This window comes from Coregonus lavaretus (genome assembly GCF_964263955.1).
Source record: "Coregonus lavaretus genome assembly, chromosome: 5".
Classification (NCBI taxonomy): Eukaryota; Metazoa; Chordata; class Actinopteri; order Salmoniformes; family Salmonidae; genus Coregonus; species Coregonus lavaretus.
Genome location: NC_139992.1, coordinates 65,497,894 through 65,516,856, shown reverse-complemented (window position 1 = coordinate 65,516,856; position 18,963 = coordinate 65,497,894). Strand labels below are relative to the sequence as shown.

The 18,963-nt window shown below is 43.9% G+C and overlaps 1 protein-coding gene across 3 annotated transcripts in view; it reads right to left on the bottom strand.

Moving 5' to 3' along the window:
- The window catches only part of LOC311129793 (plakophilin-4-like), a 129,588-nt gene that overhangs the window by 92,101 nt on the left and 18,524 nt on the right, over positions 1-18,963 (bottom strand). For 2 of the 3 annotated variants that reach the window (XM_084162241.1, XM_084162239.1), the window contains exon 2: positions 10,628-10,767. In XM_084162241.1, coding sequence (XP_084018367.1) covers positions 10,628-10,767 — 140 coding nt within the window. Of the gene's footprint in view, positions 1-10,627; positions 10,768-14,035; positions 14,172-18,963 lie in introns of those variants that run through there. The other variant, XM_084162240.1, reaches the window with a different exon arrangement.

Below are 18,963 nucleotides of genomic sequence, written 5' to 3'. Positions count from 1 at the left end.
GCTAGCGGGCCAGGGCTAGCAGATGGATCTTCGTGGATGTCGCAACGGGAAGCCTGTTGAAACCACAGACGATTACGTCGGCAGACCAGTCGTGATGGATCGGCAGGGCTCGGTGTCGACTCTAGGAGGTCCCGTCCGGTTGACAGAGAGGTAGATAGCCGGGAGACGTGCCTGACTCAAGGCTAGCTCAAGGCTGATTAGCCAACAACAACGTTCATTTGGTTGCAGCTAGCTAGTTGCGATTATCCAGTGTTAAAGGTCCAGTGATTCAGTGATTCCGGCAGAAAATCCGATAGGTTCTGGGTCGATAACTCACTGTGCAGACAGTGCAGACTGGCCGATAATAGTCCAGGCTAGAGCTGGTAGGTAGTGCAGGCCACGGACAATGGAGAAAAGCCGCTAACGGTGGCTAATGGCAAGTAGCTAGTTAGCTGGCTACTCCCGTCCGGTAGACAGAGAGGTAGATAGCCGGGGCTTGCTCAAGGCTAACTGGTGCTACGGGGGCAGTGGTGATTAGCCTACAGCAACATCCATTCGACATCCATTCGGTTGCGGCTAGCTAGATCCGGTGTTATGGTCCAGTGATTCAGTTATTCCGGCAGAAAATCTGATGTTCTGGGTGAAAACCGCTAACGGTGGCTAATAGCAAGTAGCTAGTTAGCTAGTTAGCTGGCTGGCTAGTTTCAACTGGAGATTCTAGATAAAGGTTAGTAAATAATAGAATCCGTTCCGCATTGAGTGAGGCGGGTTGCAGGAAAGTATATTTAGTAGAAGGATGAAAAGTGTGATAGGGAAATATATACGTAAAATACAAAAATAATACAAAAAACTGGCTATTTACATGGACACACAAGAGAACACGACCACACTGCTACGCTATCAGTGCTACTGATGACACTGATGATGATGAGTGCGATGGAGATATGGAGGAAAGGAGAGGGTTGTCCCTGGGCTGGGTTTAAACAGACAGATAGACAGACCTGTGTGCCAGGGTCGGCCCAGTGCACACCGCTCCACCCTGTCTCTCTACCATCATGTCACATTGGCAGCAGATTATCTGCCCTCCGTTCTGCCAGTCAGTCAGCCTCTGCAGTGACATCATGCTCCTGCTGAACAGCACAGCGAAACAGCCCACAGGCTGCAGCCACTGCTCTGTTCTCTCTATCCGTCTATCCCTCCCTCTCTCGCTCTCCAGTCCCATTGGATAAGTGCTCCAAGATGGGCTTCCATTTTTATGGCTATAATCGAGGCGGGAATGCTTTCAGATTTCTCCTTGCCTGTGTCACAGCAGCAGGTGAGAAAATAAGAATGCGGAGAGAAGGTCAGAGGTAGCTCGCTTGTGGAGAAAATCATCAGTCGATTGTAATTAGAGGCCTTCGTTCACCCGCAGTGGTGGAACCGCTTCTGCCATCATGGCAATTTGAACCTAACTCCTGCTTTTTCAGAGCAGCAGATGTAGAAATTCTACAAAAAGACAAACCCTGCCTTTTAGTCAACGGCCAAATGATTGTATTTATTTTACTTCTCCAACTCCAAGAAACACAGGTCCCTACAGAGGTCACTTGGAGCTGTCTACCAGAATGGAGGATGGAGCTTTGCATTGCTATCTCAAGAGGGCTATTGTTCGGTTTGCTTTTCATTGCTTAAAGAGGGCGTCACATTTTGAGCACTCCCCACTCTGTGCCATTTGTTTAGAAAATGGGAGACTTCTTCGAGGGAGCTGTGACATTTTAAGGGTTGAGTCAATAATCCCACGTCTCGGGCTGTGAGAAGCAGCCAGCCGTACATCTCACATTCGGCATGAGCTGACAGAGAGGTACAAGCGATGTAATCAGGTGCACCACCTAATGTGCCTTCCGCCCTCTCCCCCCTCGCCTTGCCGACAGGCAGCCGCTACCCTGTGAGGAGCAAGGAGGATGACTAAAAATAAGCACATGGCAGGACCATTGAAGATGTGTGTGAACATAAGGACCCAGAGGATGAAACGCGAGCTGACACATTTCGGTGGCCTCCTTGGCTAGAGTTCCCCCTCCCTCGGTAGACCCTACAGGAAGCATGCAGCCGTACATGGTGATCAATGGAGAGCTCATTAGCAGACCTGCCTTTCCCTCATATTAATTAGCACGGGAGGGAGGGGGCATTATAATGCATACTCAGCTAAACTGTCTCCTTGTCTGCTGTGAATGGCACCACAACCCTTAGGGTGGATTTAAAAAATATGTCTAGTGATATCTATCTCTCTTCAACATCAAATTTGCAACTTTTCTATTTACACTAGTCCTGGATGTGGTGTGGCCGAAACCACATTCCTGCTTCATGTGTTAGTACAGCTATTAGCATACTGTAAATACCATAGTATATATACAAACACAATAAGGATAGCAATTCAAACTATAAAGGAGCTTCTCATCTAAATCACATTGCACATAGCGTTGAACACTTGATTAATGCAATGACTTACATGTGTGGATATTTTAAAAGCCTTTCATTTTCAATTTGGCTAACAGAGCAGAAATGCTGTCTACTGGTATTAAGATAATTATTGCAGGGACATGTGGTGTGGGAGAGCTGTTGTCTTTACACTGTACCACTCAGAGGGGGGTATGTGGTGTCGAAATATAGATTTTAATCTAAATCTGTATCTTTACACTACACACACACACACACACGTTCAAAAGTTTGGGGTCACTTAGAAATGTCCTTGTTTTCGCTGGAAACGGCTGATTTTTAATGGAATATCTACATAGGCGTACAGAGGCCCATTATCAGCATGTTCCAATGGCACGTTGTGTTTGCTAATCCAAGTTTATCATTTTAAAAGGCTAATTGATCATTAGAAAACCTTTTGCAATTATGTTAGTACAGCTGAAAACTGTTGTGCTGATTAAAGAAGCAATAAAACTGGCCTTCTTGAGACTAGTTGAGTATCTGGAGCATCAGCAATTGTGGGTTCGATTACAGGCTCAAAATGGCCAGAAACAAATAACTTTCTTCTGAAACTTGTCAGTCTATTCTTGTTCTGAGAAATGAAGGCTATTCCATGCGAGAAATTGCCAAGAAACTGAAGATCTCGTACAACGCTGTGTACTACTCCCTTCACAGAACAGCGCAAACTGGCTCTAACCAGAATAGAAAGAGGAGTGGGAGGCCCCGGTGCACAACTGAGCAAGAGGACAAATACATTAGAGTGTCTAGTTTGAGAAACAGACGCCTCTCACAGGTTCTCAACTGGCAGCTTCATGAAATAGTACCCGCAAAACACCAGTCTCAACGTCAACAGTGAAGAGGTGACTCCGGGATGCTGACTTTCTAGGCAGAGTTGCAAAGAAAAAGCCATATCTCAGACTGGGCAATAAAAAGAAACGATTGAGATGGGAAAAAACACAGACACTGGACAGAGGAGAATTGGAAAAAAGTGTTATGGACAGATTAATCGAAATTGGAGGTGTTCGGATCACAAAGAAGAACATTTGTGAGACGCAGACCAAATGAAAAGATGCTGGAGGAGTGCTTGATGCCATCTGTCAAGCATGGTGGAGGCAATGTGATGGTCTGGGGGTGCTTTGGTGGTGGTAAAGTGGGAGATTTGTACAGGGTAAAAAGGATCTTGAAGAAGGGAGGCTATCACTCCATTTTACAATGCCATGCCATACCCTGTGGACGCCGCTTGATTGGAGCCAATTTCCTCCTACAACAGGACAATGACCCAAAGCACAGCTCCAAACTATGCAACAACTATTTAGGGAAGAAGCAGTCAGCTGGTATTCTGTCTATAATGGAGTGGCCTGTCTATAATGGAGTGATCACCGGATCTCAACCCTATTGAGCTGTTGTGGGAGCAGCTTGACCGTATGGTACGTAAGAAGTGCCCATCAAGCCAATCCAACTTGTGGGAGGTGCTTCAGGAAGCATGGGGTGAAATCTCTTCAGATTACCTCAACAAATGGACCACTAGAATGCCAAAGGTCTGCAAAGCTGTAATTGCTGCAAATGGAGGATTATTTGACGAAAGCAAAGTTTGAAGGACACAATTATTATTTCAATTAAAAATCATTATTTCTAACCTTGTCAATGACTACATTTCCTAATCATTTTGCTATATTTCCTATTCAAACTAATTTCATGTATGTTTTCATGGAAAACAAGGACATTTCTAAGTGACCCCAAACTTTTGAACGGTAGTATATATAAATATATATATATATATATATATATATATATATATATATATATATATATATATATATATATATATATATAACTTTTGACTGGTACTGTCTACACTACATGACCAAAAGTATGTGGACACCTGCTCGTCGAACATCTCATTCCAAAATCATGGGCATTAATATTACAGTTTTTTCTCATTTTTCAAGCGAAGGTCTTTTAAGGGAATATGCGAGCACACTTGTTCAGTTCAGCTAGCTGAGTTTGGCTAGGCACCAGCCGAACTGAAGCATGCTGACGCCTTTAGGCAGCTTCAAATAGCCCCAGTTGTAAACGGCTAGGCTAGGCTACATTACAGCTTAAAGAATTCCTCTCTGGTTGTTGACTTAGTTACACCCAGTGTCACCCAGGCCAGACCATGCTGAGGTGATTAAGTCATAAACTAGGCCGATCCGGAGAGGAGGGGTCTGGATGAAAGCAACTTCCTCCTCTTTTCCTGCTTTTCATTATTGCAGGGTACAACAACATCCCTAGTAGAGGATTACACTGAATCAGCCAACTTTCCCCCACACATCAGATTGGGAGTAGGACTACACTTTTCTTCTCTTCTCACATATTCTCCCATATTTTCCATGTTGCCTTTATTAACTTAAGGGTAGCCTAAGCTTTCGCATTGTGAAAAGGGCTCACATTTCACTGTGCGTATTCATTGAGTCAAACTAAAACAGAGTGATCACAGATGTCTGCAGAGATACGTTTTAATGTTTAATTTCATATAAGAACTGTGTTATTGTCTTAAGCCCACAATATGGCGCTCAAGTGCTCAGTTCACGGGGATAACCTTGCTAATGTGGCAGAAAAAGCATTCAAAGACACAGGTTCTCTGATTATTGCTGAATTCACAGAAAAGGAGACTTTGACTGGCTGAGTGCCATTCTGTGGCTTTCCTCCAGCCTCCAGCTTCATTCCACTTCAGAAGAAATTTATTTTAAAAAGTAGGTCTTAGATTCTACCCAAGATAATAAATATTAGAGACAGAGAAAGGCCATGTCCGAATGCCCATACTAGCGTACTACCAGTGGAGGCTCCTCAGAGAAGGAAGGGGAGGACATTATTATTATTATTATTACCACCCTCCTCAGTGCATTTCCTAAAAAAAATATAACATTTAAAAAGTTATCATTTTTAGATAAAACTATCCTAAATATATTCACGTCACCAAATAATTTATTAAAACACACTGTTTTGCAATGAAGGTCTACAGTTGCCTCAAAAGCACTCTGTAGGGTAGCACCATGGTGTAGCCGGAGGACAGCTAGCTTCCGTCCTCCTCTGGGTACATTGACTTCAATACAAAACCTAGGAGGCTCATGATTCTTACCCCCTTTCATAGACTTACACAGTAATTATGACAACTTCCAGAGGACGTCCTCCAACCTATCAGAGCTCTTGCAGCATGAACTGACATGTTGTCACCTAATCAAAGGATCAGATAATGAATCTAGTACTGAAAGCATAAGCTACAGCTAGTTAGCACTGCAGTGCATAAAATGTGGTGAGTAGATGACTCAAAGAGAGAGAGAGAGAGTGAGAGTGTTTTTCACTTTCACTTTCACTTAGCAAGCAAATGCAGCTAGCTAGTTTAGTCTACTCAAACACCCGGCTCAAACGAAGGGATGCTATGTTAGCTAGCTGGCAATGACTATCCAACACAACACTGGAACTCTTCCAAGTCAAGGTAAGCTTTTGGTTTTACTAACTTATTGCCACCTGGGCCCGCCAGTGTAACTGATAAACTACTTACTGACTGTATTTTTCTCTCGACCTGTGTGCCCCTACATTGTAAACTTTCATTCATAGGCTAGGTGATGGGTATAGGGAACATTTGAGTATCATGTAGTAGCCTAAACCTATCGATGTTACATTGAACTGGGTGAATGGAATATGAAGGCCAGTCATCCAATATGCAGTAATAGAAATGCCACGCTCATTATAATTTTTTTGTCCTCCCTCATCTTAAACGGCATCGACCGCCACTGCGTCCTATGTACTCATCGTCGCATACAATTTAGCACATACCATTTGTGGTCCTCTGTAGCTCAGCTGGTAGAGCATGGCGCTTGTAACGCCAAGGTAGTGGGTTCGATCCCCGGGACCACCCATACACAAAAATGTATGCACGCATGACTGTAAGTCGCTTTGGATAAAAGCGTCTGCTAAATGGCATATTATTATTATTTCGTAAAAAGTATGCAGTATGCCACGGCCGCAACGCTGTAGCAGCTCCTGACTGGCTGAGTAAGTGGGGCGGGGCCGAGTGCGGATACATTTTTCCAAATTCAACAGACATGCATCTCATTAACCAGCCTGATAATAGCTCATTTCCAATTCGATTAATTTCTCTAAACTCTGAATAGAATAGGAATGGAGTTATAGGCCTACTCAGGCTGGTTATAGGCAGACTATCACATTTGACCTATACTGTAGCCCATATAGCCCATCTATCCTACTGAAACAGGACTGAAGACAGAAACAGATCATTTGGTTCCATTTCAACATATTTATTAGTGAAACCAAAGTGCTGTTACATATATAAATTAAATCAAATAGCCTAGTACATACAAACTTTTCAAAATGTTCAAATCAAAACACTATTGCACAGAAAAACGTGGACAGTCAGGTGCATCGCAAATTCAGAACCGCTGGACAGGAACATAATAAACTAAAGCACTGATCATTGGGAACGTGATCAGAAGGACTGCTAAGGCTTGATCCATCAATTAAATAATGAAATGGGTAGCCTAGCCTATAAAACTAAAACAATCTGTATGTTCAAATCAAAACGCCTGATTAACATGACATCAATATCGCAGCCACATCCCGAGTCCCCGGTGCCGACACATTCAGAAATCAAAAGATGGTTTAGTATTTAGTTTAAAAGCTCTGATGAAGGCCAAGAGAACAATAAGCAATCTAAGGCGTCACTACAGACCCGGGTTCGATCCCAGGCTGTGTCACAGCTGGCTGTGACCGGGAGACCCATGAGGCGGTGCACAATTGGCCCAGCGTCGTCCAGGTTAGGGGAGGGTTTGGCCGGCCGGGATTTCCTTGTCCCATCGCGCTCTAGCGACTCCTTGTGGTGGGCCGGGTGCCAGTATTACATCCTGGCATTGATTTTTGAAAATTCCCATACTGTATTTTCGCATGCTGAGAATGCGTCATTTGCGATTGCTTTGATTCCCGTTATTCGTTGATTTTGGAAGCGCATCCCCATATCTGATCAGCTGTTGTCGAAGACGAAAATAGTATGACATCCGGACATTTAAAGTATACTCGATTTTTTTAATGTTGCATACTATTAAACTTTCTTTTTTCGCATTCTTAAATGGCCTACTATTTAGGACGCAAGTATGTGTATTCAGAAATGGCCAGAGAGTATGTCAAGTTAATTTCAAAAACCTTTTGAGGTCTTAAGGAGAGAAGAAATAAAACTAACTCCCAAAGTCTCTGAGTGAGATGAGTGTGAAAGAGTAAAGAATTGTGGGCTGTAATAAGCTGAAATGGTGGCTGTAATAAGCCATTATGGAGGTGTCATACAGATAGTGGGTCAGAGAACACTAAAGACTAAAGAGGGAGCAGCAAATTCAGGCAGCGTCCCAAATAGCACCCTATTTCCTATGTAGTGTACTATTGGTTCTGGTCAAAAGTAGTGCACTACATAGCAAATAGGGTGCCATTTGGGATGCAACGCCGGTAATAACTAGCAGTTCCAGTCTGATGGCACAAAAACCCTGATATTAACATCAAACACACTCTCTGGCTCATTAGCAGTCAGGAGCGGAGGAGGCACAACTCCAAATGAACAGAGAACGCAATCAAATAAATCTTGGCCAGCCTGTCCTTGTTTGGGCATTGGACAGAGCAGGGTGAAGACGTACATGGAGAATAAGTTTTAACAGAAATGGGGGGGGGGGAGGGGCATACTGACTCACCATGCAAGCACTCGTCATAAGGCACAGGTTAGCATGTTTAAACCAGGCAGGATCCCTCGAAGGTCTGCTTCCCCACAATCACAGGAAAGACACGTGCAGAACCAGGAAAATAACTACTACCCCAGCAACAACTGTGACCTCCGTGAGGTACCCGGTTTCCTCCTTCTTTCCCTCCCTCCCTCCCTCTGTCTCTCTCTCCAACTCCCTTTAAACACTGAGGACGGATTAATTTACACTCTCCCAAATCCCAAACAAGAATTCCCTCCGAGGCATGTCTCCAGCCAGCCTTTTAAAGTACCGAACTCTCTATGGCTACTCTCTCTTCCTCTCTCTCGCTCTTCCCCTCCGTCACTCTCTTTCTCTCCTCTCTCTCTCTCTCCCTCTTTCGCTCTCTATCTCTCTCTGCCTCACTTACTGCCTTACTGTCCTGACTAAGCCTAAGGAGGAGCGGCAGAGCAGATGAGCACTCTGGGGGAAGGAAGTGACATCGTCAGGTGCTCTCCAATGGAACTCTCCTTCCTGTTGACTTGGGTAAACAATGGGAGTGTGAAGCGCTGCCAAGGAGGAAGGGAGAGAGCGAGGGAGCAGCAGAGGGAGGAGTGTGAGTCAGAGCGTGTCCTTACACAGATGGCTAATCTCTCTGTTTGCACTAGATGGATCTCTTGATTGTGGACACGCAGCATCGCTGGACACAACTTAGTAACCGGTTCCTACCTACTGCTAGCTAGGACTGACTGTTAATGGTCAAACGACAAAGCATTCTGAGCTTTTTAGCTGTGTTCACAAAAAGTAAATAAAGCCTCTCATCGCAAAGTGTCAAGTGAAAATGTCATGGTAAAAACTACAACCTCTTGATAAGGCACTTTCTACAGTAATCTGGGCCAGCTCGCACTAGGTAAACGCGATAGTACCACTGTTGATACAGGGTGGGTGTGTCTAAGAGTGCAGAGATAAAGTACCGCATGACTGTACCTGCTCTTTAGCAGTGGTATAATATGGGAGGTGTAACAAAGATTTGTGTACCTTCTATTGGGCTATGTTACAGTGTGAGAGGTGTTACAGAGGTTTGTGTACCTTCTATTGGGCTGTGTTACAGTGTGAGAGGTGTTACAGAGGTTTGTGTACCTTCTATTGGGCTATGTTACAGTGTGAGAGGTGTTACAGAGGTTTGTGTACCTTCTATTGGGCTATGTTACAGTGTGAGAGGTGTTACAGAGGTTTGTGTACCTTCTATTGGGCTATGTTACAGTGTGAGAGGTGTTACAGAGGTTTGTGTACCTTCTATTGGGCTATGTTACAGTGTGAGAGGTGTTACAGAGGTTTGTGTACCTTCTATTGGGCTATGTTACAGTGTGAGAGGTGTTACAGAGGTTTGTGTACCTTCTATTGGGCTATGTTACAGTGTGAGAGGTGTTACAGAGGTTTGTGTACCTTCTATTGGGCTATGTTACAGTGTGAGAGGTGTTACAGAGGTTTGTGTACCTTCTATTGGGCTATGTTACAGTGTGAGAGGTGTTACAGAGGTTTGTGTACCTTCTATTGGGCTATGTTACAGTGTGAGAGGTGTTACAGAGGTTTGTGTACCTTCTATTGGGCTATGTTACAGTGTGAGAGGTGTTACAGAGGTTTGTGTACCTTCTATTGGGCTATGTTACAGTGTGAGAGGTGTTACAGAGGTTTGTGTACCTTCTATTGGGCTATGTTACAGTGTGAGAGGTGTTACAGAGGTTTGTGTACCTTCTATTGGGCTATGTTACAGTGTGAGAGGTGTTACAGAGGTTTGTGTACCTTCTATTGGGCTATGTTACAGTGTGAGAGGTGTTACAGAGGTTTGTGTACCTTCTATTGGGCTATGTTACAGTGTGAGAGGTGTTACAGAGGTTTGTGTCCCTGCTCTGTAGCAGGGAATGATACAGGTGTTTTGGGCACTATGGGCAGTGATACAGTTTGAGAGATTTTATGGAAGTCCCTGTACCTGCTCTTTGCATTGATACAGTTTGAGTAATCTCGGTTAACCCAGAACTAAAGTATTGCGTAATCGGTCAAATGCTCGATTAAGGTCTTGGTCCATACATTTATTTATTTTATTTTACCTTTATTTAACTAGGCAAGTCAGTTAAGAACAAATTCTTATTTACAATGAAGGCCTACACCAGCCAAACCCAGACGACGCTGGGCCAATTGTGCACTGCCCTATGGGACTCCAAATCACGGCCGGTTGTGATACAGCCTGGAATCGAACCAGGGGGTCTGTAGTGACGCCTCAAGCACTGACTGTAAGTCGCTTTGGATAAAAGCTTTGGATAAAAGCGTCTGCTAAATGGCATATTATAAAGACAGATCTACGGTACCATTTATTTTTACATAGTCTGTCCTCAAGTGATTACAGTATGATAGATGTTTTGGAAGTTCCTGTACCTGCTCTGTGCAGTGATACAGTAAGATAGGGGCTATTCGAATTGCTGTACCTGCTCTTTGACGGAGGCCAGGATGTTGTTGGCGGTGCTGTCAGCCTCCATGTTCCTGTTGGTGTGTTGGGTTCCCTCTCTGATGGTCAGCAGAAGCCCCTCCTCCGGCACTGGGCTCTGCTCAGGAGCTGGCATTCCTCCTGTAGGGACACAAACAATCTGGTCACCCAACATGGTCCTCTGACACATACATGTGGACATATGTGTGTAGTTGCGTACACACTACACACGACCATATCATCCAAAAACCATCGGCACAGTAGATAGATACAATAAGACACACAACCACGCATGCATTCACAGAACCCACCAAGCAGACATAATACACAGTCTGGCTATATATTCACTGAAGATACTAAAACAGTAGGCTAACCACACATAAACACACCCACACATGCCAGATGGATCATTCCAAAGATAGACAGTCAGCGAGTCAATTCCATATGGCCTTAAGGCAACAAATAACGTATGTGATGATATGTGTCAAACTCATAATTTTTTTTTAAAAAACAACCCAGACAAACACACAACATCTTCAAGTGAAGTCCAAAAAGGACATTTGACTTCCCACAATTCCAAGAAAGCCCACAATTCCCAGAGCGTGTGGCGGCACCACAGAGGAAAACGCACATCAGCAGGCGTACGGAAGAGATAACGTGAAATAAAAAAGCCTGAGCGCAAATAGTTATGGCCTCATTATAAGTGTTGACAGGCCAACCACCAGGGGAATGTATGGTTAATATTTACCTGAAGGAGCCTGTTTAGCCAGACATGGTGGTTAAGCACCAGAGCCGAAGCTGGTGAATTTCTGCCCAGATATTGTCTTCTGGGAAGCGTCATTAAACCATATCCTTCTTTACACCAACCAGAGCACCACCCCTCCCAGCATAACTCAATAAGACCTCCACGAAACTGTCGCTTTTAATATGCCTCATTCATTATGGCAGTCAGCTGGTGATTGGTGGAGTCGTTCTGTTGGCGTATTATGCCAAAAGTGCCATACGGGACTACTGGAGGTGCATACATACCACAACACACCGCACTCCCAGTACAGGAATCAGTTAACACAGGCTGACAACCAGCCAGCCAGCCAGCCAGCAGAGAGGCCCACTGGGCTGTTTACAGTAGAGACAAACAGGCCCTGGATAGGAAGCTCCTGTCCTGGGAAGACTAGCCAGGCTAGCCCTGCTACGTGTGGGAGGTCCCCCAGACATTCGGACGATATGTGACCCTGTGGTATTCTAGGATGTTGTCACCACACAGAGGCGTGAGTATTTCATGGTGACAGCTGATCGGATCACGTGACATGGGATATTACTACAAGCAGGCATGTTGGTAGCAGGGTCATGGACTTAACACCTCACAAGATATAAGCATACAGATACTTTGTAATGTGGCATGGGGGATTTTTCTTTTCTTCCTAGTTGTTACACACTCTTTTGTCTCAAGGAGAGTCTCTTGTCATTAGTTTATATGACAGAGCAGTGACAGGAAACTAGAGAGTTGCAGTTTCAAATTGAGTGTGCTCCTCCTCCCTGAGTCAAGACGGTTTTACTGGCAGAAGTGGCCAACCCAGCTAGAGTAGTCAGGGCTCACAGTAGGATTCTGTTGAAACCCTATACTCGGAAAGGATTAGAGAGAATGCCATTCAGCTAGCATGTCCTTGTCACTGAGAAAAACAAGTCTGCTTTTGTCACCATAGACAAAGTATCTGGAATGGCCTTTGTTCATGTACAGTGCATTCGGAAAGTATTCAGACTCCTTCACTTCTTCCACATGTTGTTAAGTTACAGCCTTATTCTAAAATGGATTACATTTAAAAAAAAATCTCATTATTCTACACACAATACCCCATAATGACAAAGTGAAAACAGGTTTTTTAAATTTTTTGCTAATGTATTAAAAATAAAAATACTTTATTTACATAAGTAATCAGACCCTTTGCTATGAGACTCGAAATTGAGCTCAGGTGCATCCTGTTTCCATTGATCATCCTTGAGATGTTTCCACAACTTGATTGGAGTCCACCTGTGGTAAATTCAATTGATTGGACATGATTTGGAAAGGCACACACCTGTCTATATAAGGTCCCACAGTTGACAGTGCATGTCAGAGCTAAAACCAAGCCACGAGGTCGAATGAATTGTCGGTAGAGCTCCAAGACTGGATTATGTGTAGAGGCACAAATCTGGGGAAGGGTACCAAAAAATGTATGCAGAATTGAAGGTCCCCAAGAACACAGTGGCCTCCATCATTCTTAAATGGAAGAAGTTTGGAACCACCAAGACTCTTCCTAGAGCTGGCCGCCTGGCTAAACTGAGCAATCGGGGGAGAAGGGCCTTGGTCAGGGAGGTGACCAAGAACCCAATGGTCACTCTGACAGAGCTCCAGTGTTCCTCTGTGGAGATGGGAGAACCTTCCAGAAGGACAACCATCAGCACGACAATCAGGCCTTTATGGTAGAGTGGCAGACAGAAGCCACTCCTCAGTAAAAGGCACATGACAGCACCTACAGGACTCTCAGATCATGAGAAACAAGATTCTCTGGCCTGAATGCCAAGCGTCACATCTGGAGGAAACCAGGCACCGCTCAACACCTGGCAAATACCTTCCCTACGGTGAAGCATGGTGGTGGCAGCATCAGGAATGGCTTTGGGACAAGTCTCTGAATGTCCTTGAGTGGCCCAGCCAGAGCCCGGACTTGAACCCAATCGAACATCTCTGGAGAGACCTGAAGATAGCTGTGCAGCGACACTCCCCATTCAACCCGACAGAGCTTGAGAGGATCTGCAGAGAAGAATGGGAGCAACACCCCAAATACAGGTGTGCCAAGCTTGTAGCGTCATACCCAAGAAGACTTGAGGCTGTCATCGCTGCCAAAGGTGCTTCAACAAAGTACTGAGTAAAGGGTCTGAATACTTATGTAAATGTGATATTTCCGTTTTTTATTTGTAATACATTTGCAAACATGTCTAAAAACCTGTTTTCGCTTCGTCATTATGGGGTATTGTGTGTAGATTGATGCGGGGGAAAAACTATTTAATCTATTTTAGAATAAGGCTGTAACGTTAAAAACACGTGGAAAAAGTGAAGGGGTCGGAATACTTTCCGAATGCACTGTACATATAGGAGCGCTCTTGAAATTAATAGTATTACTTTTAACGGAGAACACATAGCATAACCCTCCAATACACAGATGAGTACAACCAAAGCCAACGCCGTAAATTCAGAGTGATACACAGGAAGACTGAAGCGATGCAATATGACTCATGACACATTTCCTTGAAAAGAAATGAAAAGTTGGAAAACTGCCCACTGAGTAGAGTGAAGAAAACCAATATGCTTCGGCAAACCAAATCTGCGTTCCCCTAAAGCAAAAGGAAAATGATGATTTGTATCTTAGCTTACCTCTGAAATTCCCCATCCTATCTGGTACAGGACTACTTAACTCCTCTCAGCTCGGGGTTCTCGGCTGCTCCGAGATCAGGCTCCAGAGAGCGTATTACATACCAGAGCTCTGCTGCACACTACTCCTACTACTACCTGGTAGTTAGAGCAGCGCTGCTGACCCGGCAGGTTCTTCAGGATTACCTCTGTTGTTTTCCTTCAAACCGAGATGAAAAATATAAACACCTCAATGAACTGGTGGCTTGTAAAAAGCTCCTGTGCATCAGGTCTCTGTAGGGTTGTTTGGCGTCTGGTAATTTCAAAGCCCAGCTAGAGGCTGCCTGCCAAGTACCCATAATGCACATGGAGTCAAATGCAATCAGCGTGGCTTTAAATACCGTAATTAGGATAATGCCTCCAAGACAATACCAAAGGAGTACCAGGTTAAGTCACTCAGAACGAATAGATGGGCCCGTGTCATTATGAACTTGGTCATTTTCTCTGGCTAAGCCCATTTTTTTTTTTTTTTATTTAACCTTTATTTAACTAGGCAAGTCAGTTAAGAACAAATTCTTATTTACAATGACGGCCTACCCCGGCCAAACCCAAACATGGTCAATAAGACAGACAGACTATTAGGACCTCCAGTGGGACTCAGTGACAATATTTAGTGAGGATTATTGCGCCTTCTGTGTGAGTCAAAACACACCATCGCAAAAATAAATCTGTCTGGAGTAAGGAGCTTTCCCTAGATGACATCCTCCCATTAGACAGGCAGAAACACAGGGACGGACACATGTGAGCGCACGCACACATACACACAACTGACCCCTGGACAGTTTATCAATTTCTTCTGGCCAAAACACTTGGCTAATCCGACCTCTTCCCGCCATCTACTGGGCACATGATATAAACTGGAGCTGGAGGTGCCCCAAGGGTCAAGGAATCAGCAAAACAACGAACATCTGTAAACACTATTAGCCTGCTACCAACTGGCTACTTGGCCAAGCAGCCTTGACAAGTCAAATCCAAATCCTCTTTCCTAATCTATTAAAATCCATCATTTCTCTGCCAAGAAACCGTTTCGCCTGACCCCACCCTAATTCCCACCAACGTCAATCAGGTCACATGGTCTAGTAGTCCAGTCAGTGACCTCATAGTCCAGCCACTCTTCTAAGCTTCTATTACGCCATCGAAATAGAAGCTGTGGCTCCTGCCTGGCATCTACCCCAGGGAGCAGAGAAAGCAAATCAAACAGTGGCAGACAGACATATTCCTTCTTAGTTCATTTCCCATCTACAAACAGTAGACAACCCCTCCAGTCACCTGACTGAATGCAATGTCGCATCGGGTCAAAATACACATTGGAGCGTTAGTCAACGAGAGGGAAGAGAAGAACTGTGGAGAAAAAGGCTTCATAAGGCTGATTGACACCCAAATTAACCAGGTCACATTTGTTGAACAAAGAAACGTGGAGGGGAAAACCAGAACTCGGATATAATTATACATCAGCCTGAATTTCAGAGGCAGAAAGTCTCAGCAGAGCAGCAGTTCAAATGTTGATTGCTCCGTCTTCAACCTAAAAGCCTGGGAAATCTACAGCTCAAATAGAGCTGCGAGCTGCCTCAAGCTAGTTACTCACAGTAATTGGGATGAAGCCTTCCACAATATGGTGCTCCCCTTACTTTCAGTACTAAATTAGGTAAGGTGTTTTTACTTCTATGAAAACCTACACCTGTATAAGTTAAATATCTTTCTCTATCTGCCCTTACAGAAAAACCACATGATTTCACATATGGAAAGTCACATGATTTCACGTGAAATACACGTGAAAATAATGTGAAAACATCACGTGTTAATATGTTTTCACACGTGTAGTTTCATGTTATCACTTGTTGCTTTACATGCTATCACATAAGGGTGATAATTGGACCAGCAACTCTCGTACAGGTCTACTCCAGCCACAAGGCAAAAACTAAAGCTTATAGTACACTATGCAGGAGGCCTAACGTGTTATATTGGTCCAAGTTTAACATTCCATTAAAACTCTTGGCCCCTGTCATTCGTTCCTCTGGACTTCTTAAGCCAGCGGGAGGGCAGCAAACAAAAGCCATAATTAACCCCGCTATAAGCCTTAGCCATGTGCAATGACCTGCCAGCCAGGCCAGCATGGAATATGAAGAGACCTCCATTACACAGCACAAGGCAGCCGCAGTATTGTCCCCAAAGACCCACAATGCTTAATTGCCTCTTTCAAATAGCATATCGTCTTAGCTAAATAAAAGTTATATTTATGGTCGCCTTTTCAGACTTCACTAAGTGAAGTTGATACCACATTTCAGTGCCGATAAAGAACCCCAAAAAATAAAACAGACATGAATTATAATTGTATGTCGGGCCAAAATAAAGCATTTATCAAGACTATAGCAAGACTGCAACATATTTCTTACCAAGAAGTTGTCAGACATATTCTGAAAGCCCCAAACTATTACACAGACATAACACATATGCTTAGATAGCCTAAATTAACTCCAGTAATTCAAGTAATCTGTTTTTTAAAGCATGTGTTATACACAAACAAGTTCAAGTGCACCACAAATACTTTACAACATAGGCCCTAGAGCACAAAAATACCCTGCTGAGCCAATTCTGTACCATACAATTTTCTTTGAAAATCTCTCAGTAAAATGACTTACGCATTCTGAGATTTACCTCATATCAAAGATTTAAGAGGATGGCAAAAAGAGTCATGTCAGAGTCTTTTTGGACCCCAGGAAGAGTAGCTGCTGCCATGGGGATCCCTAATAAATACAAATACAAATGTGTGTGTACATGTCATCATACCTGATGCTTTCTTTGACAGCAGAACTCAAAAGGCTATTATTAGATCCCTAAACATTTGACTTTCTGTTGAGCTGAACAGGCTCAACAGCTGAAAGTGCTTTACTCTGTTTGACACACCCCAAAAGCTAAGGAATGTAATCCCAGCCTGCGTTGGAGCTCGTCTCAAACACGTACATGCCACGCATCTGCAGTATGTAGACACAAACACACATATACACACACACAGACACACACACACTGTCACACATGCACACAGATCAATAACGTAATAATACTGTAAACACATTCACACAATGTAACCCCTAAAAGGTTTCTTTGGCTGTCCCCATAGGAGAACCCTTTGAAGAACAATTTTTGGTTCCAGGTAGAACCCTTTTGAGTTCTACCTGGAACCAAAAAGGGTTCTACCTGGAACCAAAAAGGGTTCTACCTGGAACCAAAAAGGGTTCTACCTGGATCGAAAAAGGGTTCTCCTATGGGGACAGCCGAAGAACCCTTTTGTAACACTTTCTTCCTAAGAGTGCAGAGGCAGAATTAAAACCTACCTCTTGACGTGGTGATGTGGGACTTAATAAAAGTTAGAGGTTAGCTGTGTGGAGACGCTGAGACCTCGAGTCATAAGTGTCCTACTCAATAGGATGACTGGAAAAGGATTTCAAATGAGGGAGGAATCCTTCAGATTATGTTATAGATGTTCTATCCACCTCCCACCTCCTTGAATCATATCCTACAAATGTTGTAACATCTAATTCACTCTTTGGCTGAATGAATTCCATTGGAAGAGGGATATCTGGGTTATAAGTTGTGTGTTGTATGGGCTGCTCTAGGCTGCCCTGGTATGACTGTGTTTCCTGCCTGATTGGCCGGCCAATCTGAGCGTGTGCATACAGGGATGGGCTTGGCTCAAGATAAGCCAGGAATCAGGCAGGAAACACAGTCATACCAGGGCAGCCTAGAGCAGCCCATACAACACACAACTTATAACCCAGATATCCCTCTTCCAATGGAATTCATTCAGCCAAACGACTCACCATTCCAAGTGGACAAGGGGAAGATGACTTCATGCGCAAGCATTTTATCTATGTCTACATCGTGCAACAGTGCAAACAGAGGACTATGAGTGGTCATTCTATGAGGAACTTCCTCCTGTTCTGTTCATTCACCCTGCTTCCATCCCAAATGGCACCCTATTCTGTTTATAGTGCACTACTTTTGACCAGGGCCTATAGGGCACTGGTCAAAAGTAGTGCACTATATAGTAGGGCTGTGACGGTACCAGTATCCCATGAAAACACGAACCTGCTGTATGTCAAATATTGTGTGCTATAGCTTGGAAAAGAAATACATGTGACTGGATGACAACATATCGTTTGTTTCCAACATTAGGGCTGTTTTCCTAAAGAAGTCAAACCCACTTCGTGTTTTGTTTCCTTGCCACAATAAGAGTATCTCGATACTGGTATTGTTCCGGCCCTACTATATATGGAATAGGGTTCCATTGGGGATGCAGTCTCAAGCCTCACTGAGAGACTGATCCAAATGGTTCATCAGCAGTTTGAAACATGTCATCAGTAACATGTTGTGACAAGAGTGGGGGTATAAATTACGCTCTGATTGATGACGCCCACAGAAAGACGACTTTAAAGAGGAACGGAGCAAAACATGCTCCTTCACGTCAAATGGATTCAGCTGCAAACCCTCAAGAATCACAACCTTTCCATTGGCTCTGTAGGTTGGTTAAATCTCTGAAGAAGTCAAATGGTGGTCACACACTGAAACAAAACACAAAAGTCAACTGAAGATTCTCCCTGGCAGAGCTGAATACAAGATGAATGCTCTGATTTTCTCCATGAGAGTGAACACAACAGGCTCATTTGCTGAAACAAAAACAGCAGCAAAACAAAGCCAAAACAGAAATAACACTCCACATAATTCTGAGTGCTTCGTGTATTCATGGCTCATGCCACCGCGGTGGTTCATAAAGAAGGGAAATTAAATGGTGATCAGGGCTGCAGTGAAAGTTATTTATTCTTTCAGACAGAAAAGCGGAAATAAATTCAGTTGAATCATTTTTCCATTCCATTCTGCCTCACACTCATAGCTGT